The sequence below is a fragment of the Sinohyriopsis cumingii genome, chromosome 15 (genome assembly GCF_028554795.1).
Source record: "Sinohyriopsis cumingii isolate HCF-2022 chromosome 15, ASM2855479v2, whole genome shotgun sequence".
Taxonomy (NCBI): Eukaryota; Metazoa; Mollusca; class Bivalvia; order Unionida; family Unionidae; genus Sinohyriopsis; species Sinohyriopsis cumingii.
In genome coordinates this window covers 249,882-274,016 of record NC_142975.1, presented here as the reverse complement: position 1 = coordinate 274,016, position 24,135 = coordinate 249,882, and the positions used below count along the sequence as shown (strand labels likewise).

Genomic DNA, 24,135 nt, shown 5'->3' with positions numbered 1-24,135 from the left:
TTCCGTTTAGTCATTGCATCTCCACAATATCCAGTTAATATTGGACGGTCGTCGTTCTTGGTTGGATCAAAGATCTTCCCGAAAATTGAACATTTTGCATGCAGCACCTAAATAACTAGATATCATATCGAGCCTGAAAATCTGAGAATTACCTCAACTCCGCATATCAATTTAAACTGTGACGCTATCAGTCCTAGATATGAAAATAGATCTAAAACGACATGTATATTTGTACAGGGTTATATACTGTTTGAGTTTTCACTGGCCGTGGAACCAGAAGATTTGATATCGATGGTGCCCGCAGCACCTTCGTATCTTCCATCTTTCTATGCCATAATAATCGGCTAATCCATCTTCGTGTTCTCCTTGTGGATCACGACTGGCACGTGTTGATCTGCGCGGTGAAATATTAACAAAACAACTATACTTTAGAGATCGACCTAACATTTAAAAATAACAATGATATTTGTGCGTGGACGTGTGAAACCCATTCGTGTAGTTAATGCGAGATAGTCTGTAATGACAAATTACGGAACTGGGCTCTGTGATGTTCGTGAATTATTTACAAGCGCAACAAATGTACTTACGGGATTATCATAGCTCGTAACACCCATCGCTAAACAAGTAGCTGCTCCAGTGGTTGCTAAAGCTTCAGCGTTAGGGGCTGTTGGAAATGCGTCATGAATTTCTTTTTAAAAGGGGTTCTGAGGCCAAGCCTCTCGTTGCCGTATAGGAAAGGAAGTCGCCATCGATTACCAGCCACAAGTTGTCGAATAGCCTCAGCCAGAGGTATTTGATTACCAGGCCACAAAAGATAGCGTCGTTGACCCGTATGTTGACCAAGCTTGATTTACTCGCAGTGGTAAAATCTATCAAACATGTTCGTGGTGTTTTAATGCGATTTGAACTTGCATCGATGGTGCCACGCACACGTAAAACTGGCATCGTCAGTCTGGATTCATCAACAGGCTTTGGCACTCATGTGACGCATACGTGGTAACACTTCAACATAGTTGGTATTTTGAATAGCATGGAGTTGCACCGCCAATTGAAGTTGTTAATTATTTATTATCCAAGTATGGTGAACAACCTTTTTCATTCGATTGTAAGAGTACAAACATGGTTGGATGGCCCCATATGAGGTCATCTTGTTATAGAAACGCTGCGTGCAATAAGCATTCACTAACCCCATAAGCACTAATTGATATCACATTAAAGTACGTGCAATATTATAAATTAACATTTAAGGACGTTACTCAGCTTAATGACATGGTGCTGATGTGGACATAAACCGGTTTGTCACTTATGCGGATTTGAATGAGTTTACTGGTTGCTTTGTTGTTCGCGTTGATCCAGGTGAACTTGTGATTTTTGAAGATCAAGCTGAAAACATCTAACGCAGACATTCAAGATATCATTGTCCAGTTTAAAGACGCTGTCGCAAAGAATCAGGCTGAGACAGTGACAGCAGTGTGTCGGTTGAGTTTATTAAAGAGTAAGTTGAAGATGCTAATACTGAATTAAGATAATACGTGACAGAAGGAATCACTCACTTGTCCATATCACCATGTGTGTAAGTTGATCAACATAATACACATTACAAATCAGTTAATGAAAGATTGTAATTGATGGTAGCAAAATAATACATATTCGAATTATCTTTGGTGATGTAAATAGTTTTGTAACCCTAATTCTAACACCGTAAGAGGCGCGAGTCTGGATCCTATTTATTTATGATATCTGGTTATTATAGCGGGTGGAGTCAATTAACACCAAGAATTAATAATCAGCTCGGTGAACGAAACCGACACCGGCGCTCCTAAATCTGTTATATATCTCACAGCATTATCATTGATAGCTCAATATTATTTTCAGTTTGCAACAATGTACATCTATCCATACGGCTACTTAACGGTCTTTAGTTTTTCTGTGATTAAATTTATCATTTCATATCAGTAATGGTTTCTGACCCTGGTGATGTGATTGAGGGATTTATCAACAGGTTGACTGACCAGTTATCAGCGGCTCCTAATTTTGATGATAATTTTGTTCACTTGTCAACGGTTCTCTGCGCCAGTCTGGTGTTAACAGACCCTCGTATACATTAAAATATAATGATGTTAAGCGTGAAATAGAAATTGATAGTTGGAACCACCTTGACCAGCTCGAGGTGTTAAAGCATTAGCACGTGGAACCGATGTGTTGACTGTAGCACCAGGTACAAAAACACTCTGGGATTGTTTCTATAATGGCGAAGTGGCATTGACCGATGTATCTACCCCAGTTACATTTACCATCGAATATTGTAAACCAACATTGTCTCAGCTAAAAAAGAAATATCTCATATGCTATTTAACAAGGACGCACTTGTTCTGGTAACAGTTATTGGGCAATGACGACCGTTAGATGTAAATGGTGTTTATTTCAATCAAAAGTGTGCCATACCACAAGAACACGTGATCGACGAAGATTTAAGTATTTCTGGGGCAGAGGATTTATATGGTCGTATGACATATATGCAAGTGAGGAAAGATAATTGGTTACAAGTGCGTGTACGTGTTACTGCCGCATATGATGGCGAGACCTGGCAAAGTCTGCCTGTCGTACAATTAAAATGCGGACCCTCAGTCTTATCGACGTGCAAAAATAATCGAAGTCGAATAACAGCTGCGAGAACAAATTAATAAGACCTCACTTTCGTAGATGCTATATGTGGTCTTACTGCGACAACGACTGTTGGTCTTGGTGTTAGTCCTAGCATATTAATTTCGATGTACTACAATCACGAATACGTAACTATTCCGAATCGTTTGCGGCCACACGAAGCAGTCTCAATACTATCAGTAAACTAAATTCAGTTGTAATCAAAGATAAAATAATTAGTGAGGCTGAGTTCGAAACAGTTATGGCAAAAATGGAAAATCGCAGACAATTGCCAGCACAAATAGGAAACGGTGCGGATTTAAAGACCGAAAAAGTCAAATAAAAGCCCAAGTATCGATCGAAAACACATTAGCTGCACATTACTTCATTCATTTGCCTGGCTATGCTAACAGCGTGTATTGATAGCTACAACAGGTTTGCCCAGATAAGTACACTCTGTGGAATTTCACTTCTACAATCACAGCAGAGTATTACCAAAATTTTCTTTCTTTTCCCCTTATTTGGAAATCCTTTGGGGAACTTCCATACGGACGAGAGTCTACCCCCAGTGACTGTCTCACTCACTTAACGTGTACGTGTACAAACATAATTTTAAAAAAATGCAACGGTCACATAATGACTAACTATTTCAATAGCATTAGAGACGAATACAGATGGCAGTGAATGGGGGGAGGGGACAAAAAAGCCAAAAACATCCTTTTCATACTACTTACGGCCACTTAGGTAGTGTTTGCATACTATACTTTACCACTCAGAGATAACAAACAATTCATCGGTACAAGAAGTATTTCTGATCGACCGACAATGTCGGTGTGAAAACATAATTAGATCACGCTGGACCAACACTTGAGCGACCTTCGGAGACAGTGCAAACGTGTATTCTGATCACATTGTACCAACAGTTGGTTCCTATAGCAAAATGCAGAAATTCATGTTTATATGTTGCTATCTCTCCTTTTATTTCCCATGCGCAACTAAGGCTCAAAGTTTCGGCTATTCTGGAAATGGAGAAAGTAAGTTTTAATTTTTGTAATATCATCATTTCATTATTTTATTTTTAATCATATTTTTACCTTGATTGAGTGCATACTATTATTAGGGGTAAGATACAACTAACGGTAAAAGTCAGGCCTAACTGCTAAACTTGACCGGACAGACGATCTGACGGACGGATTGATAGAAGAGAATAGTAATATGTGCCCTATCCGTTTTGTAATTGAGCATAAATGTGTTTGATATTTAATGTTCTTATTTATGCATGTACAGTAAATCACGCAATACATGTCTTGTTTTTGTCATTCACGGCATGATTAATAACTAAGAATATCAAACACGTTACGCTTCGTAGATCGGTAGATTTATCTTACGATCTGTTATCTTATAAGATAAGAAGATACTGACTCTCTGAAATATTTAACACACACACACACACACACACACACATACGCATATATATATATATATATATATATATATATATATATATATATATATATATATATATATATATATATATATAATAATGTTGACATTTGTTCTACTTGTTATCTTACACTAAAGTCACTGGATCAGTTGATATTTAAAGGCAGATATTTACATAGTTAACCAGGATTTACCTTTGATTGCGGAAAGAGTACACTTGTTTTCAAATCGACATTTTCATCTTGATGCCTGCTATGAAGGATATTGTGGCTTTAATCAGTCGGAAAAAGCAAAGCACGGAAAACACGGAAGTAACTAAGTACCCCAAGGCGAGGCTAGCACAGTTTTTTGCTTCTAAAATTTTCAAGCTAGTTTCTATGTCTCTTAAATTTCTAAAGTCTAATTTTTATATTGCCAAAGGATCAACATAATATAACAGTTGAAAAGATGTAGTAAGGCCCTAATAGTTAGCCGTGAGCAACACACGTATTCCTATATTAAAAATTCGCCCTGATCTTTTTTAATATGTTCGCTTGGAAAAGAAATCTTTCTTCTCGAGTTTTAAATCTTTAATATTCATAGATGGACACGGAAATATAATAATCTTATTTTCACCATTTAAGTTTTGCGATTTATGTCAAATCAGCATACACTACAGTTTTGCGAATATAATTGGAAACAGACATATTTGTTATTTGTATTATCTGGACTATTTGCGATTAACTTCCTAGTTTTTTATTTTATTTAAAATTTTGCACTAGAATATTTTTATTTTTATATAGATTTTCTTGTTTTGATTTGCAAGCTTTGTCCTTTATATCGAACGATTTTTCGTATTTGATACTGCAACTAGTTGAATCAAGATCGATCTTATTGTCATATAATTACGTTTTTGTCATATAATTACGTTTTTGTCATATAATTACGTTTTTGTCATATAATTACGTTAGCTTGTAACCGATGTTTAAAATATCTTTAAAGTACATGCGACTATTTCGCAATTTTTGGGCAAATTACTGAGACTTCCCAATTTTTATATACAACTGTTACATTACTCAGTATTATAACGAGTGTTACATTTCAGGGAAGACATTTACGTGAAATTACTTCATTCACTAGTTGTTGCAACTACGATCCACGTCATTACTCTCGTTGCTATCGACAGCGTGATCGTTATCATTAGGTGATATTTTACTATTTCATTGATACTGACGACAGTAATGGCATGGATCATCTATGCAACAACTAGCTAAACATCATTCTTGCCATCTATTGTTGTCGTCAAACGTCGCCATTATCTTTTCTTCGTTCTCTGAGTCGTTATCATTGTCGCTGTAGTTAATTTTTTTTTACCATAGACCAGGCTAATATATATCATAAAGTTGCTAATAAAAGAAGAAAAATACAACAACACGATCCCCCTCCTACCGTTACAAATGAATTCAACTGGTCCCAACTTCAGCCATTACAGCGGACCAAGATGAGTCTTGTACGTCCAGGGGAAGATGACCATCCATTACAATTTACGTTTAAATTGTACTGTTTTAATGCATGCCATTAATTAAAGGCGCTGGAGTTACGATGACGAATATTTAAAGTTGTTCTTGTAATATTAGGAAATGAAACAATTATTTGTAGCCTAAATCTGTTGCGAAGTAACCATAAACACGCTTTCAAATCGCTATGATTTTGAAACAGTCACAAGGATTGGGTGAACGGGAGGTCTCTGATCGGCAGGCCCTATTCTCAAAATCATTAAACTTTACGACTCTACTTGTCTTTGCTAAGCAGAGATACACAGGTTAAGTAGATAGCAAGATAAGCTAAGCAATAAACGGGAAAGAAACCGTGTCGTTTTCATCGTCGCTGTAGTCATATGTATGTATGTATGTATGTATGTATGTATGTATGTATGTATGTATGTATGTATACAGGACAGGATAGAACAAGGCCAAAATTAAAGGTTTCCCATGAGCTTGACCTAATACATTTCCTTTAGTCAACTATGCAAGAACTTAGTTTGTCATATCTTGTTTAAACGAAATAACAGGTAGTCTAACAAGATAATATCTTGCTCAAACAAAATAACACCTTGTTTAAACGTTTAGAAAGATATGTCAAAATTTAACGTTTTAGCGATCTACTGAATAGTTTTCAAGGTAAATTATTTGGTAGGAAGTCCTGGGTTAATAACAATTACCCTCGTATTGTATAAGGATATTATATGCAAGAAGTTTAAATATGACATGGCCAACTGAAGATGAGGTTATACACAGTTGCATACACAAAATATGACACGGCCTACTGAAGATAAGGGTATACACAGTTGCATACACAAAATATGACATGGCCTACTGAAGATCAGGTTATACACAGTTGCATACACAAAATATGACACGGTCTACTGAAGATAAGGGTATACACAGGTATACAGACACGATACGACATGTCCTACTGAAAATAAGGGTATAAACAGGTACACAGACACAATATGACATGGCCTACTGAAGATAAGGGTATACACAGGTACATAGACAAAATATGACATGACTTACTGAAGATAAGGGTATACACAGGTACATATAAAAAATATGACATGACCTACTCAAGATAAGGGTATACACAGGTACGTATACAAAATATGACATGACCTACTTAAGATAAGGGTATACACAGGTACACAGACACAATATGACATGACCTACTTAAGATAAGGGTATACACAGGTACATAGATAAAATATGACATGGCCAACTGAAGATAAGGGTATACACAGGTACATATACAAAATATGACATGACCTACTGAAGATAAGGGTATACACAGGTACATAGATAAAATATGACATGGCCAACTGAAGATAAGGGTATACACAGGTACACAGACACAATATGACATGGCCTACTTAAGATAAGGGTATACACAGGTACACAGACACAATATGACATGGCCTACTTAAGATAAGGGTATACACAGGTACATATACAAAATATGACATGACCTACTGAAGATAAGGGTATACACAGGTATACAGACACAATATGACATGGCCTACTGAAAATAAGGGTATACACAGGCACATAAACAAAACATGTAGCAGTTTTGCGAGCATTTATAGTTGAGTGGACAGTTTCGTCTCAGGAACAAGTCATTGTAATATATCATGATTCTGGTTAGGTAAACGTGTCACATATTTAAAGTAATATATACACTATTTGACAATATATACGATGCGTGAAAGAAATAATCAACTATCCCACAAGTAAGTTTGTAATTCTCTTCATTTATGTACATGTTATGTTTTGGAAGGCATGCTTATTTGCGTGTATATTTATTTTGCATCCTTCCTAATTTGTGTATGATCTGAGCTCTTCTTTCAAGTTGGAAATACATATTACTTTTTCATTAGTTCATACATACATACGTACAATGGAACTCATACACATGCATAGATAGATACGTATGTGTATGCATACACAGGCATTAGATGCGTGGGTTGATGTATGGATGGACGGATATTAAGACATGTAGAGACAATTTCGCAACATCGGCAGCTGCAGCAGTGGCAGTGGTAGTAGGGTTACTTTGAATTTTAAAATATGTAAACATCCAGATTCTTACACTATTACGCATACTATTAAGACTATAAACAATTGGGTTTAATTATCTTTAGTGAGTGTAAAAAGTATAAATTAGGCCCGAATGATAGTTTATGTCATACCTACCTACCTACGTACCTGCACATATGGAGGCATACGTACTTCTACGTCTAAAATTCTTTCTTTATTAATAAGACGCTTTCATCCGTTGACTATTTGAAGTCCCAAAGTTGCTAGTTCGATGTTAATGAGAAAGAAGTCGACATTAAAATAATCGAAGATTTCTTTTTTTCAATAAAATCGTTTTATCGTATTCAGAAAAGCGAGTATCGAACACACAAAATCGAATACAGAGTATTAAAAAAATTGAGTATCGAGTCCCAAAACAAGTCTGAGTAGAGAAAACGACTATTGGGTAGAACATAGAGAGTATCGAGTTCAGAAAAGCGAATATCTTAGATTGTTACGATGAGGATATAAGAACATAAACAACTACAACAACAACAACAAAATAGACAATGAAAACCATTCTGAACATGACGAGACGAACGAAACTGACGAGACGGACGAGAACAGGGATTGGGAAAATGATAGTCAACTTCCAAATTCCGAAACAACATTTGTATGTGCTTATTTTATTTCCCGCAAGAACGGAATGACTTGGCTATGAGGTCTTTCTGAAATATATGAATGTGTGCGCACGCTCGTGTGGGTGTTTCGGTTATTTGATCTCGAATGGCAGATTTGAATGAGACGTATTTCCGAATCTTGGACTTCCAATTCACCTTGAATTCCTATCTTCCCACAAATATACAGAGGTAAATTGGAATTGATAGCAGAAAATGCTCCAACGTGATTTTCGTGCTATATTTAAATGCTCGAATAACAATCATGAGAAAATTGGAACAGACACTAGTTTAATTTTCCACTAGGTTGTCCCTTATGCAATTAAAGAGGAGATGCTATTAACCATAGCAAAATGTCATCAATCAATCGTACATTCAGGAAACAAATTGAAAACATGTTCTCACCAATGTTGTACTGGTCTCGATTTGTTTGTTTATGTCTTCTTTTTTTTCTGGCATGTCCCGGACGCCAGGCAATCCAAGTTTTGTAATGTGTATAAATCATTTATAGAAAGTTTCATCGGTCTGTACCGTCTCACTAGAACATATGGGCACGTCAATTATTTACATAATAAAATAGAGATCTAATATAAACAGAAATATCCGGTTTGGAAAAAGAAAATCAAACAAATTCAATATATAGCCATTTTTTCCAAGGTCGTAGCTCTGTAGTCAGCTGACACATTTAAGTACATATTGCTGTTTTAGTTCCACTCATAACTGATTTTGTATTTTACGCACGCCATAAGGAGGCGATTATCATACTATAGCGTTGTCAGTCTGTCCGCCGGTTAATCCACTGTGTTTCTCGCACAATACCTTTAATGCCTGAAGTTGACCAAACTTTGGGGATGGCTTGCCTGTGTGATAACGAAGATACCTTAAATTTGGAGGTTATATGACGAAAGGTCAACATTACTGTGTATGCAAAAAGAAATATGGTTTCCGCACAATACCTTTATTTGTAGACAATGGACCTTAACCAATATTTGTATTGGGTTGAACCTTGGAATAAATAAAAATGCCTATTAATTTTGTGGCTAAAAGGCCAAAGGTGAAGGTCACTGAAAGACAAACAATGGATTCAACTCACTATCTGAAGTTCTGAATCATATACTTTCACAACATTTTGTGGATAGCTTGTACTTTAGACAAGACATGAGTCTATTGGGTTGTTTTAATCATAAGGTCAAATTTCAAGGTCGTACGACTGAAGGAAGAATAGTGATGTATACTCCATAACTTCCACACCATATAACTTCACCAGATTTTCTGGATTGTTCGCACATTTAGCAAGACAAATACAGTATATTTTGAGGTCGAAAAGTCAGAGGTCAAGATCACGGTAATGCAAATAAGAGATCAACTGTTTTCGGTTGTTAAATTTAGTTCCAGATCACGTAACTTGGACAATCATTATGCAGGGTATTCCAATTTGAAAAAAGAAACATCGATTTTAAAGGTCAAAGTCACTGTGACACAAACAAAGCAAACGGTATCTTCACCATAGCTGTATTTACCCACCAAATAATTGCAACAAACACTGCAGATGGTCTATCAATATGGAAGGACATGTGCCAGGGGTGTTTTGTTACACAGATTACAGGTCACTGTCACAATGATCTACGTAAAGAAAGCTGTTCTTCTACATTATCTTCTTCACTAAGATTCGTAAATGGTTTTCCTTGTGGACAACAATGAAGTCTATTGTTTGAAGAATTTAAAGGTCAAAGTCATGTATACCCAATTTGTCAATACCGTCGGAAGTTAGTCATGGCTAAAAGTGCATACATGTAGGACTATTAAGTACAAGGTGACCGTATAACGTGCCTCAGTACGATATAACTGTGAAGTGTTGATGTACCATACGACCTCCTGCAAACAACACCACCACCAAACATCAAACAATGCAAAACTTAATGTAAGCTGGGTATTGGCAGTGTACTTTCCTTGCCGAAAATAAAATAGATATTAAGACACTGTAAAGTTGATATCAAGTAAGGAAATGTTCGACGTTAAATTTGATCGCGAGTCCGACGAATAGCAATTGTGTTATTAATATTTACTATAGATAACTAGTCAAGTCTTTCTGAAACAGAAATTCCAGATCGCAATTGCTGTTCCCTACTCTTTAATGAATGAATTAAATTTGTACTGCAATGAGAATAAACGAAGTCTGATTCGTACCGTAAGTTTTAAATATTGTTGTAGTGTACAAATCAAAATCTCATACTCAAGATCTAGGGTTGAAGCTTTACACTAGTGGATATTAATATTTTCGTGCGATAGAAAGTTTTTGTTTTATAATTTCTCGGCATACAATTATACCTTTTTCAGCTCAAGATGACTGGAAACGAATGGCAAAGGCAGATATAAATAATGCTCTAAACTTGAAGCCAACTATTGCCGTCGCAACAAATGTCATCATGTTCCTTGGAGACGGCATGGGAGTTTCCACAGTAACAGCAGGGAGGATACTAAAAGGTCAAAAGCAGAATAAAACCGGCGAAGAAACTGTGTTAAGTTTTGACAAGTTCCCGCACGTAGCACTGTCCAAGGTACTGTTTATCCATAACTCTATCACTACGCAAATTTTTGCACAATATATATATATATATATATATATATATATATATATATATATATATATATATATATATATACACACAATAAACTCACAACAGTGCGAAGCTAGTATCAAACTAGCCCGAGCGCTTTCGACTCTTTAATGAGTCATTTTCAAAGGCAAATAGAGTACATAGACAAGACATACAAATAAAACAGAAAAACGGTTATGTTGGCAAAACTTTACAAGGCTGTTTCTACAGGAACTAAACCTTTATTATGTTTCAACTAGTTTATTTCAACTTGTTGCTGATACTGAAAAATATATTTTATTGACCTAGAACTCGATGAGCCAGCCATAACGACATCTGTTATTTTATGTAACTTTATGTAATCGCAAATTATATCCCGGATATTCCATTGTAATATAAGTCATTAGGGGCTATTAAGCAAATTTGGATAATTATATTGAAGAAAATTTGTCGGCTGCAAAAGGTAATTTTATTTGTGCATGACTGTCTTTTCTGTTCTTCTTGGTTTTGTTTGGATCATGTATGTTTGGGTTTTTCCTAGTCACTGTGCTAGAAAGTGTCCTGGTCTCTATCATATGTTGACAGGTTTTGCACCTTTTATCGCCAAAGGGGTCAGATTGACTAGGTTGGTCTTGATTATTGATTGGCGTTAGCTTCGCCCTGACTAGGATGTCATTGAGGATTTTTGGTCTCGGGTAGGCTACTACAGGTTTGTTATGGAGCATTAACTTTAGTGCGTCCGACGATTCCACGATGGGCCAATGTTTCCCGATGATTTTACCTACTTTAGGATTGTCTGGATGGTAGGTCAGGATACATGTTATCCTATCAGCCTTTTCCATATTTTAGTAGGTCATCGCGGTTTGTTTGTTTAGTCCTTTGGGTTGCCTCCATAATCAGGTCTTTGTCGTAGCCTCTTCAAATTAAATGTTTTCGTAGCTCTTCATAACTATTTAGGAATGTTTCATCGTCGGAGCAAATTCTCCGTATCCTCAGAGCCTGGTTATATGGGATTTTCCTAATGCAGTGTTTTGGATGACAGCTGCTTGAGAGGAGCTACTGGTGTTTGTCGGTTGGTTTCGAGTAGATGTCTGTATGGGGTTTGTTTTCTACCAGTCTGGTCTTTGTGTCCAGGAAAACGTGGTTTAAGTTGGATACTTCAGCCGTGAATTTTATTGAGGGATGGAAGTCGTATGTCTTTGATATGAAATCATCCAGACTTTCTCTTCCATGTTGCCGCTTCATTTCTATATCATCGATAGAGCTTACCCACTGGTATGGTGTACATTCAACCGATGCTAAAAGCTGACCCTCCAGTTTTCCCATAAAAATATAGCATAGGAAGGGACCATATTTGTACCCATTGCGGTTCCATTGATTTGAAGGTAGTTTTCTTCATTAAATTAAAAGCTATTTAGTTTTAGGGCAAGCTTCAGGAGTTGGACTAGGACGTGTGTGGGTGGATTGTCTACAGTTCTAGTTTTCCATGCTTCTCTACACGCCTGTATCCCTTCGTTGTGTCGTATGTTAGTATATAAAGATGTGACGTCTAAGGAAACAAGCAAGGTATCTGACAGTAATGGTTCGCTTGCATTGCTTTTTATGAGGTAATCTGTCGTGTCCCGAAGATATGATGGTAATTTGTGGACATGTGGTCTCGTAAAATGATCCACATATTCTGATATCATTTCTGTGTGATGCCCATAACCGGAGATTATAGGCCTGCCGGGTTTCCTGGTTTGTGGATTTTAGGTAGAAGATAAAATCTACCTGCCCTTGATATTTCTGCGCTTAAGTAGTTTCTCGGTTGCTGGTCTATGTGCCCAATTTGATAAGCCTCATCAATAATATTAGTGATAAATTTTGCGTATTCCAGTGTTGGATCATGGTCTAGTTTTTGGTAGACCTTACCGTCACTTAGTTGTCTACTTGCTTCACTGATGTAGTCTTCCCTATTCATAACGATCACAGCTGAACCCTTATCTGCATGATTAATTAAGATGTATGTTCTGCTTTTCGGTGAGTGTAGGGTATCTGTTTTTTCTTTTGTCAAATTAGAGTATATATTAGTATGGTTAATGTGTCTGAAAGTGTCGTTTTTCGAGTTGATAAAGACTTCTAGATTAGGAATTGAACTTTTTGGTGGGGTCCAATTATATTTCTTTCTGAATATGGGTTGGTCGTAGCTTATATTTTTCTCTGATTTATGTATGTCTGCAAGGCAAAATGGGCCTTGAATCTTAGTCGGCGGCTAAACTCTTCGGTGTCCTTTTTCAGCTTCCCTCTGTCATATGTCTTTGGACGGTGACGGAAACTCAAACCCTTCGATACAAGTTTTATTTCTGCCTCCGTAAGTTCTAACTTAGAGGTGTTGACCACTGAGTTAGTAACAACTGAATTAGTTTCGCTATAGAGTGCTTACTATTCTTCCTTTTACGGCGATGTTTCTTCTTACATTTGTTTATAGAAGATATTTCGTCAACTGAAGTTTCTTCACAACAGTGATTTGGTTGTAGATCATGACTTCTGAGTTTTCTTTCTCCGACTTTGTATAGTTTTGCAAAATCATTTTTTATCCTTATTTAATTCAGAGTAAACACTTTGCAACTGTTCCTTAAAGTAAACCATTTGCAATTGTTCCTCAGAGTAAACCATTTGCAATTGTCCCTCAGAGTAAACCGTTTGGAATTGTTCCTCAGAGTAAACCGTTTGCAATTGTTCCTGAAAGTAAACCGTTTGCAATTGTTCCTCAGAGTAAACCGTTTGTAATTGTTCCTCAGAGTAAACCGTTTGCAATTGTTCCTCAGAGTAGACCGTTTGTAATTGTTCCTCAGAGTAAACCGTTTGTAATTGTTCCTCAGAGTAAACCGTTTGCAATTGTTCCTCTGTGGAACAATTAATTCAGCAGCTGTTGTAATGCTTATTTGACAAGATATTGATGATTTAAGTTTTTCCCAATTGAGTTTCATGGAGGCATCGTGGGTTATTTTTATTCCATCTCTTGTTTAATCTGTTTGAGCTCTTGTTAATAATATGCGGTTTGATATGAATCTGAAGACCGTAAGTGACTGTGTTTTTTTTTCTCGGGGAAATGATGCAAAAGAATGCGATGATGCTTTAGACGAAGTAAGGCATTAGTTTCATTGCGAAATGTTTTGAGTGTTTTCTGTATTATTTGAGACATCATCTCCATTCTACAAGATGAGGCAATTATCTAAAAACAAGAAGAAAATAAATTGGAACCTACACTTTAAACCGACATAAAATACAAAGCTGAAAGAGTGTTAGATCACACCAAAGGTAGATCGTGCCATACGAGGTTGATAATATAAAGAATGCAAATCAGGTAGTTTCTCTTTTCCTGGTCTATATGTCCGATTTGGTACCGTTACCGGAGATTATAGGTCTGCCCGGGTTTCCTAGTTTGTGGATTTTAGGTACAATATAGAATCTACCTCAATAATATTAGAGATGGTTTTTGTAGTATTTTAGTAATTTTCTCCCATAAATAAGGCGATGTAAACATATTATATTCTATTCATTGTTGTTTCTCTTCCACATAATAGCTTATTTTTTATAACTGTTGAACTTTACTAATTGTTTTAACAAGATCGGTTTAGTTTGCTTAATATCTCTTGCCATTATATTGGCAGTCTAACGTTGAATTTTGTATAACTAGCTATAAACCTGACCTAATTACTCTACTGAACTGCTGACAGAAACAGTCCCAAGTAATGTATTTCATTTATATAGCCTGACGGATAAACATTACATCTTTTTAAAACTCTGCGAAGAGTCATGAAAACACAGGGGTGGTATACCGTGTGTCCAAAATTAATATTATTTTGAATAGAATATTCCGGTGACAATTGCCTTGTTTCAAATGGTAAGCATTACTGTATTTTATTTTCGTTAATCGGTCGAATTCGGTATATGTTTTGCTTCGATATTAGAGACGGAAACATTAGGTGCGCAGAAATGTCCGACATCATTGTATATATCGATCAAGTGATATTCTTTGTATGTACTGGGGGATGTTCTGGTTTAATTAAAGGTCATTTAGTCAATTTCATTTGCAATATCGCAATGACACATTTCTCACAGATACACATCATGCCCTTTAAAAAAAATAATAAATAAATAAAAATAAACGATCTTGTAGAGCATTGTTTGCATGTACCCTATTTTATTGATCGTAAAATTTCACGATCAGTATCAAGTCTAATAAAACAAGCAGTAAATACTCTAGCTGTCTTGCTTTTACGATGTTAAAAGTCAGCATTGTAAATCTGTCCCAAGGCATCTAAAGTGACCCACATATATATATTTGTATTTCAATCTATATATCAGCAAAATGTCAAACATAATGAGTGGTATAAAGTTGAGAATACTGGACCACTGTCAATGAGTAGTGTTATGTATATTTGATTTTATTATATCTGATTTAATATATATTTATTTCAATTTAATTGTTTGTCAGTTTTATTTTTATTATTTTTCATTACATGATATTATAATGTAAATTTATTCACTAGAGATGATACTTTTTTCAGAAAATATTTTGACTTTGACTGTTCGTTTTATAAACACCAGGTGTTCATCTAGAGCCTAATCTTGATTCAAAAGTTTGTAGCAACCACGTAAACGAGTTCTATTTTAATTTTAAAATGATTGGTTGTTGTCGAGATCAGGATGGGACTATGTATTTAAGACGTAAACAACTTTGTTTTTATTTCTTAGAGTATAATGATTGGTTTTCGTCAGGGTCACACTAGGTGTACGTGACCTTTAAGATTATCTAATTTTTATGACCGTCGGGAACATGATCACGTGACCCCCTGTTTACGTTTAGAAGACGATGTAACCTATGTTTTAGAGAATTACTCTCAGTAGAAATTGGGCTGTTACACTGGAAGTTGTATGCTCTGCTGTTTGGAGTTATTTCAAATTAATTGGATTGGAGTTATTTCAAATTAGTTTGATTCAGAAAGATTAATTCTTTAATTCCCGTAAAATACGAGTGCACACGTGAGATTCTTAATCAAAGACAGATCTTATAAGGAATGTATTTATATTTCCAAAACGGGAGTGAGAATTCTTGTTTCTACAAGGAACTGTAGACTTCAAAACTGCAGATTACATTATACGTCATCGTCTTCTATTTCTTATATCTGGACTCTTCGTCGGGATTCGAACTTGAAATCATTAGAACATTTTGCTATTAGGCCTACAAAAATTTTGTTCTTGGATTATTTTTAGATTTGATTCTTAAAACCGTAAGTTCATAATTGTTTTCATTTTTACAGAATTTCCCAGGGAAATAAATTAATGTATTTTTTTCAAAGCTTCTTGTTTTCACTCTTTCTTGTGTTACTGTTTATTCGATCCTAAACACGTGACAGTATTATACAGTTGATATTACTGCACCATTGTTAACGAGTAGTATACAGTTGGGAATATTACACCCTTATCTATGATTAGTATACAGTTTTGAGTACTGGACCATTGAAAAAGAGTTGTATATAGTTGAGCGTGAGTCTCAAATAATCCTGAAAATGTTCAATTAAAATCCAAAGAATCCAATGTTCCGAATGAATTTCAGATCCTCAAATGTATGTATCACAATGGCATTGTTTTGAATTCTTTTGAATAATTCACAATAGTCCCAGAATCAAGTTCTAGTCAAATGAGCACTTTGTAATTCAAATAAATAATCATAATCCTCTGACATTATCGAAACACAACATTAAACACATATGCAGATTGGCTTTAACATATGAAATAAGAATCAAAAATAGAAATTAATACAAAAATATGAATGGTTACAAAAGAAGAAATGAATACGAAAATAGGAATGAATCTGACTGCTCTATTTTCTCATTATATACACCCTTAATATTATGTTAAGACCAAATATCGCAATATACCCCACGTGACAGATCTTACGACTCAATATAATATTTCAATATACCTATTCTAGTGACAGAACCCATCCAAATGAGAAATAAATTAATTCTTCTAAGAACCCAGTAGCCTATGTCAACAGGGTATTATTACATCAATAAGGGAATAACTTCTTAAAACAATTGAAATATTGAATGTATGTCACACACACACACACACAGTGTGTATAAAAAAAGCAATGCTAGATTGTTAGAATTAAATATGTAGATAATTGTAGATGCATCTTTTGAATCTCTTACAGTTTGTGCGTTTTACAGACCAAGCAAACATGTACATTCAGCTTGAGAAAGTAAAAACCCACTGTAGCAATAATCTTTGCACCAATGTTTATGGTCACTAAACCAGGATATTCTCACAAAAAAATATTCACCAGTAAGATTTTGAGACCGTAATGGTGAAAATAAAGGTTAATTCGCTGGATTAGGTTCATGCGATGGCCATCCTAGAGTTATGCGTTAGTACATTACTATTTTTTAAATGGATATGTATCGCTTTTCACTCTTCGAGCGATTCTGAAACGATAAAAGACAAGTGACAAAAGTCGAATCGAGCGGATGGTTGGGATCACGCCTGCACTTCTTGCGTTAATTTTTGGTACCGATATGGTGTTTTCGTGTTGTCAGAGATTTCATCGTACTTTATTGATAAAACGTCAGACTCCTGAGCCCCGACAGACCCAGCTCTCAACATTCAGTGCTCAGACTCCGATTGCCCTACCGTCTGCTTGATTTGATAAGCGGTGAGTAGCCATGATTTGGTACTCATGCTTTCACCTCGCTGACGACGAGTATTCTGCCTTACGTTGCCATCAACACTCTTTCTGGATCTTTCTTTTTCATTCGTTTTCATTCTCTTTATGTATGTCTGTTGTGCATAAAGTTATATTTACCTTTATTCTCTTCTTCACGAGCTAAGGTCAAGGGCTCATTTTTAATTTTCATTATTTTTCTCCTCTCACCTTTTTGGTTTGGTTAAAGAACAATCTTCCACACATATCCTGCGTGCTGATCTAACTATCTAGGGAGGCTAAATTATGTTTACGCCTGCGATTGCATGCGGAGAACTTAAGAAGAAAAGTTTAAAAATTTTCAATCCCCGTCTTTCTACATTCCTAACGTTATGTTTTTGATTCTTTTTGTGTCGTCTGCAATACTTCTTAATGGAAACACCAAGGTTTCTGGTTAATAACGTGTATATTAAGATTTTATATGACAGTGAACGTTGTATTCTTATTATTGTTTTGTTTAAATGAATTCGCCAAGTCACGTTCATATGATTATATCTGCTTTTGGAAAATCTCATTGCATAAATAAGTACGACATGTTGTAATTTTTCTTCAAGGCGTTTTGCAAATTAATACAAGAATTAATCTCACGCGAATGTAAAATATTGATATTTATGATCGAGTTACCTACCTTTAGTTTTCAGCCTTATTATTCCATACCATTAAATTGTCTCTGATCTTGCCCTTTATTTCACCATGTTGCAAGAGTTATAAATTCTTTCTACCTTCCATTATTATTATTGCAGACTTACAACCAGGATGCACAGACAGCAGACTCTGCCGCAACTGCAACTGCGTTTTTATGTGGAGTGAAAGCTAACCTAGGAACCATAGGACTGGATGGTCGAGCGAGAAGAAACAACTGCAGTAGCGCTGGTCAAGATACTCATGTGACCTCCATCTTAGACTGGTCTCTTGCAGAAGGTTAAAATTATTAAAATCGTAAATTGTATACTTTATTCAGCAATTAGCCATACATATATCACCTCTTTCGAAAATACTAAAGACTTTAACAGAAAAGATGATCAGCTTAAAATAATATTTTTTAATACTACATACGTGGAATTTTCATAGATGTATGTTTTTGTAGGGACAATTTATTCTTGTTTTGTAGGGAACATACATTACTAGAACAAAATGGAAAAAAGTTGAAGGTTTCATAAACCAGGCTGAGTATGTAATTAAAAACATGGACCTTTAGATTTCACATCGTTTCATCTCGGTCACACAAGATTACTACGGGGGCCGAGTGGCCGAGTGGTCTACAACGCTCTCCGTTACGGATCACTGCCATCTCACCTCTGTCTGCGTGGGTTCGAGTCTCGGATTCGGCCAATGTGGGTATGTTAGAAAGCTTGCCAGTAGTTTCTCGTGAGTAGGTGGTTCTTTCTGGGGTTTTCCCGGGTTCTTCCTCCGCCATTAATACTGGCCGCCATGTACAGCCTATCGTGTGCTGAAAATGGCGTTAAAACCCAAAACAACAAGAAGAAGAAGATTAATAAGAATAATGGAAATGTAGAATACCCTGATTTACTTCATAAAATGTCACATTAGTTTAACATTGTTGGTACAGGTCAATACCCAGTGGTATTGACCGAAGTTAGGCAAAAATATTGACCGCTTCCTTATATGGTAATTGCGTGCCCGCGTTCGAAGAACTTGTTTTGTCTACGTCTAAAGAAAAGTGACAAACGAAAGCTAACCGCGTCTAAATGTTAAACGTTTCCAATGTATTGCTTCTTCAACCGTTTGAGAAGAAATAAATGTGGAGGCAAGACATCGATACATAAATCCAGGTGACGTGGAAAATTTCACTGAAAATCAAAAAAGCACAATACCAAAGCGGCGATACAACGAGATGTAAAAAAATGTTCAGCGATGGTTATGGGATGTGAAAAGAGAGCCTAGGACAACAGAGAGCTCCCGGCCATACTTATTGAATAAATATCTTAGTGATTTTTTTTTGTTTCTATATGCAAATGTAACGGCTAGATATAGCTCGTATCCAAAATGAAATTTTAAAAAGTACCTACAATAGCCATCACCAAAATCCAAAGACTTAAAATTGCAAAAATAAAACGGAGAGAGAGAGAGAGAGAGAGAGAGAGAGAGAGAGAGAGAGAGAGAGATCATGTGGCCTAGTGGTTAGAGCATCCGCCTCGGATGCGGGAGGTCGTGGGTTCGATACCCGGCCGAGTCATACGAAAGACTTAGAAAATGGTACTAACAGCTGCCTCGCTTGGCGCTCAGCATTAAGAGGTTAGTGTTAGGACGAGTCGGCCTGATGTCAGGATAATATGACTGTGTGGGTCATCATGCTACATGTCTGAGGCATGATGCCCCAGCGCTAGACATCACTATAAACTGCCACACTGCAGACACTGTAGCGATGTGACTGGAAAATTATTAAAGCTACGTTAAACATCCCAATCACACACACACTTCACACTACCATTTGATACAATGTGTCAATCAGCAGCTCCATGGGCGTGTTCTGTTCTAAACGGTGTACTTTTGGTAACATTGTTTATCCCATGCTTGGAATCTCCTGAAACACAGCGACCTCAAAATGAATATCAATCTTTATTTGGAGGTATTATGCAAGACCGATGGGGACACTATACATTGGGAACGTTGAAGAAGGTTGCTGCTGAAAATGCAGGATTTCAGAATAGATTCACGAATCATTGCGTAAGGTAAAAGTAAAGTACCACACTCAAAAGCCGTAATGTGATCAAATACAATCATGCAGCTCACAGGATACGACAATATTTCATCAATCACGGCATACGACTCTAAACTAAGTACAAATGAGCAGAAGTAATATTCTTCAGTCCTGATGTACACTCTGTTCCAAGTGTATCACCACCCCACCCCACCTCCCCAACACACACACCACCTCACATGAACTTCTTTGGCTATGACAGCATCAATTCGCCCACAAAAAACACATTTAAGGATTTTTATGGGCATATTTTCATAACTGTGCCTTCAGTTTTTATTGATGTACTGAGTACTTTTTCCTCATACAAATATTCGTTGTTTTTCTTTGGCTACACAACATTCCATTCTCTTTTGCAATCTAACGTGTACATAAATGGCGAGGGTTAAGCGTAGGCAAACGGCAATTGTAATTTCGATGTTTTAAAATGGTTTCTCATTAAACTCACGAAAATCAGATCAAGGTTAAAACAAACAAATAATTTTTTCGCTCCAGGCAAATCTGTTGGTGTAGTAACAAATACTCGTGTGACGCATGCCACGCCGGCCGCCCTTTATGCTCACGTTCCAGAACGAGACTGGGAAGGGGACTCTAAATTGGAACCGATGGTAGCCTGCAGAGATATTGCCCTTCAACTTATTGATGATAACATTGATATACATGTATGTACATTGGTAGGTTTTGTGTGAGTGTGAATGTAGACGCATACGCATGCTGAGCCTATTTTACAGACGCACAGTACAGGTAATGAGGCATTACAACAAAGAGACACACATTACAGAAAATTAGGCATCACAACAATGAGACACACAGTACAGGTAATGAAGCATCACAACAATGAGACAGAGTGCATGTAATGAGGCATCACAACAATGAGACACACGCTGCAGGTAATACGATACAAAGTACAGGTAATGAGGCATCACAACAATGAGACAGTGCCGGTAACGAGACACACAATACAGGTAATGAGGCATCACAACAATGAGACAGAGTGCATGTAATGAGGCATCACAACGATGAGACACAATACAGGTAATGAGGCATCACAACAATGAGACACTGTAGATAATTAGGCATCACAACAATGAGACAGTACAGGTAATGAGGCATCACAACAATGAGACACACATTGCAGGTAATACGACACAAAGTACAGGTAATGAGGCATCACAACAATGAGACAGTGCCGGTAACGAGACACACAATACACGTAATGAGGCATCACAACAATGAGACAGTGCAGGTAATGAGACACACAGTACAGGTAACAATGAGACACACAGTGCAGGTAATGAGGCATCACAACAACTAGACACACAGCTTGACAAATACGAGTCTCCACTTGCTATTTAAGTGCATAAATGCTTAAATATGTTGTTTAGCTTAACCCACAATTTAACGACACATACGGAAGGAACATTTGTATTATTTTCTGATAAAAATTGTATGGAGTCTCGATGGTTAGCGTGCTGAACCATCAACCAGCAGAGCAATTGTTCGAATGCCAGTCAGATCAGTTCATTCGGATGTTGTGGTATGTTCGTGAAGAAATAATTTAAAAAATACAATCTTCTGATGTTTTTTGGTAATTAAGTGTCAACACTAATTAACTTTAATTCTAATCATTGACTAAATTCACTACAGGAGTGTACATTATATTTAGGAACAAGTGCTTAAGTATTAGAATTATCCAGTCTCAATTTTAAATGGGACCACTACCACTATTACTATTAATTCTTTTTTAAAATACGATGACAAATTCTCCCCCTTCTTGCTTTGTGATTACTGCAGGTCATAATGGGAGGGGGTCGGAAGTTCTTCCTGAAAGAAAACGATACAGACCCTGAAGAAAGTCGCCTGAACGGGACGAGAAAGGATAACAGGAATCTTATAGAGGTCATTATTGAAATAAAAAGGACACGATTTTAGAATTGTTATCTCATAAAGAAACAAAACTAACTGTGCATCATTTTAAAATCTGAACTAAACATTAGAATAAATTTTGTCTGTGGAAAATGGTTTGAAGTGAATGTACATTTCAATAGTTTTCTTATTAAATCGTTTTAGATACTTAACTTCAGTATAGAGGGGGTGCATTTTTCTTTCTTTATTTTCAGGTACACCAAATATTCCTCAATCCTTTAACGCAAGAAAATAGGTCATATATTTTCTACAAATCAAGTTGCAAAACATTTCCTATGTATGTAAATGAGATATAGTGTAGAAATGAGAATGAAACTGCAGCTCGATGTACATTTTAGGCAGGCGTTGGAAAGTCATTCACAATAAATTAGTTTTAAATTGGCACTTTACAAATAGTTTTGGCGGTTCTATTTTTTTTATATAACTTGTGTTATATTGTTTTGTGTATCATGGTCTTAACACTATTAACCAAGTTCAAAGTATATAAGACATCATGCCCCTTTTAAATAAATGCACTGAGTTATTAGGGTAGTAAGGTCGCTTAAAAGTTCTTCCATGATATATATATATATATATATATATATATATATATATATATATATATATATATATATATATATATGTGTGTGTGTGTGTGTGTGTGTGTGACCCTGGGACTTGCGTTGTGTGCTAATGTGCGTGGTTGCTGTGACTGAGCGATCGATCGCGGTGCATGATTCCCGTGCGTCACGTGTATGAAAACCACCTCTCCGTGATACTAATAAAAGGCTAGGGAATTACTACTCGAGGCTAAAGAGTCATACAACACCTCGAGCAGTGCGGAGATTTGTCTTTCACGCAAGTGAAAGACAAAGGGATTGAATACGTAATATATTTCGGGAAAGTAATGCTCTTCGAGTCTGGTTATTTTATTGTACCTTATACCAACTGTCATAAGTCCCACAATCGACAACAAGAGTACTTATTTCTTTGCGAGAGGAGTGAGAGCTCATATATATATATATATATATATATATATATATATATATATATATATATATATATACTTTTGTACTTAGGTCTCGTTTAGAGTTGAAAACGACTTGTCTCGAGGTCCTTGGACATCGGGGTAGGCATGGTTTATTACGAGTCTATGCTCTTAAAATAATTAACAAAAGAGTGAAAAGCATCATCAGACTTTGTAAAATTCAACTAATAATTTATTTATCTAGAATAAAAAGTGAAAATGAGAACAAGCAATTACGGTATTGCAAATTAGATCCCAAAAAATCCTAGAATTACAGACACAAGTCCTAATAAGTTAAAGTTCTGAATAAACTTTAGTAAGTATCCAAATTAAGTCCAACGCAGAAGTGTTGATGTGTCTGTATAATGCTGATGTACCAACGTTCTTTTGTTGGAACACATTAATATAATTCCAGGTTGGAATTCACTATAAATCCCAGTGAATATCTCTGTCCAAGAATATTATTTTTTATGAGTACTATATTTCCAGAGAAAGTAATCACTGAATTAAATAATTTGAAGAAATAAATTCCAGCCCAAATGAACACTGAACACAGCAATAATACAAATTGATTCTGCTAGATCATAAGCGCGAATGAATATTTTTTCCAGTGACAAGAGTATGTTGTCTTGTACGTGGCCTCAGGTCACAATTAACAGTTCTAACAAAGCATTACCTAATGAAAAAAAGCTTCTAGAAAGTTCCTAATGTTTACAAAAAATGACCGCTATAATTAGCAGTATGTTACTAAAATTATAATATATAACCTAGACAATGTCAGATACACCAAGTAAATTGTAAGGTTATCCCAATAACCTAAACCCA

General features: G+C 36.1%; 1 protein-coding gene across 3 annotated transcripts in view; it reads left to right on the top strand.

The window, feature by feature from the left end:
- The first annotated feature begins 3,414 nt into the window (after positions 1 to 3,414).
- Positions 3,415 to 24,135, top strand: part of LOC149781108 (alkaline phosphatase-like) — a 48,332-nt gene continuing 27,611 nt past the window's right edge. The window contains exons 1-5 of one of the 3 annotated variants that reach the window (XM_089935195.1): positions 3,415 to 3,677; positions 10,649 to 10,869; positions 18,403 to 18,580; positions 20,874 to 21,052; positions 22,173 to 22,277. In XM_089935195.1, the coding sequence (XP_089791321.1) occupies positions 3,584 to 3,677; positions 10,649 to 10,869; positions 18,403 to 18,580; positions 20,874 to 21,052; positions 22,173 to 22,277 (777 nt within the window). In that variant the 5' untranslated portion in view covers positions 3,415 to 3,583. The remainder of the gene's footprint in view (positions 3,678 to 10,648; positions 10,870 to 18,402; positions 18,581 to 20,873; positions 21,053 to 22,172; positions 22,278 to 24,135) is intronic. The other 2 variants (XM_089935196.1, XM_089935197.1) reach the window with 2 other exon arrangements.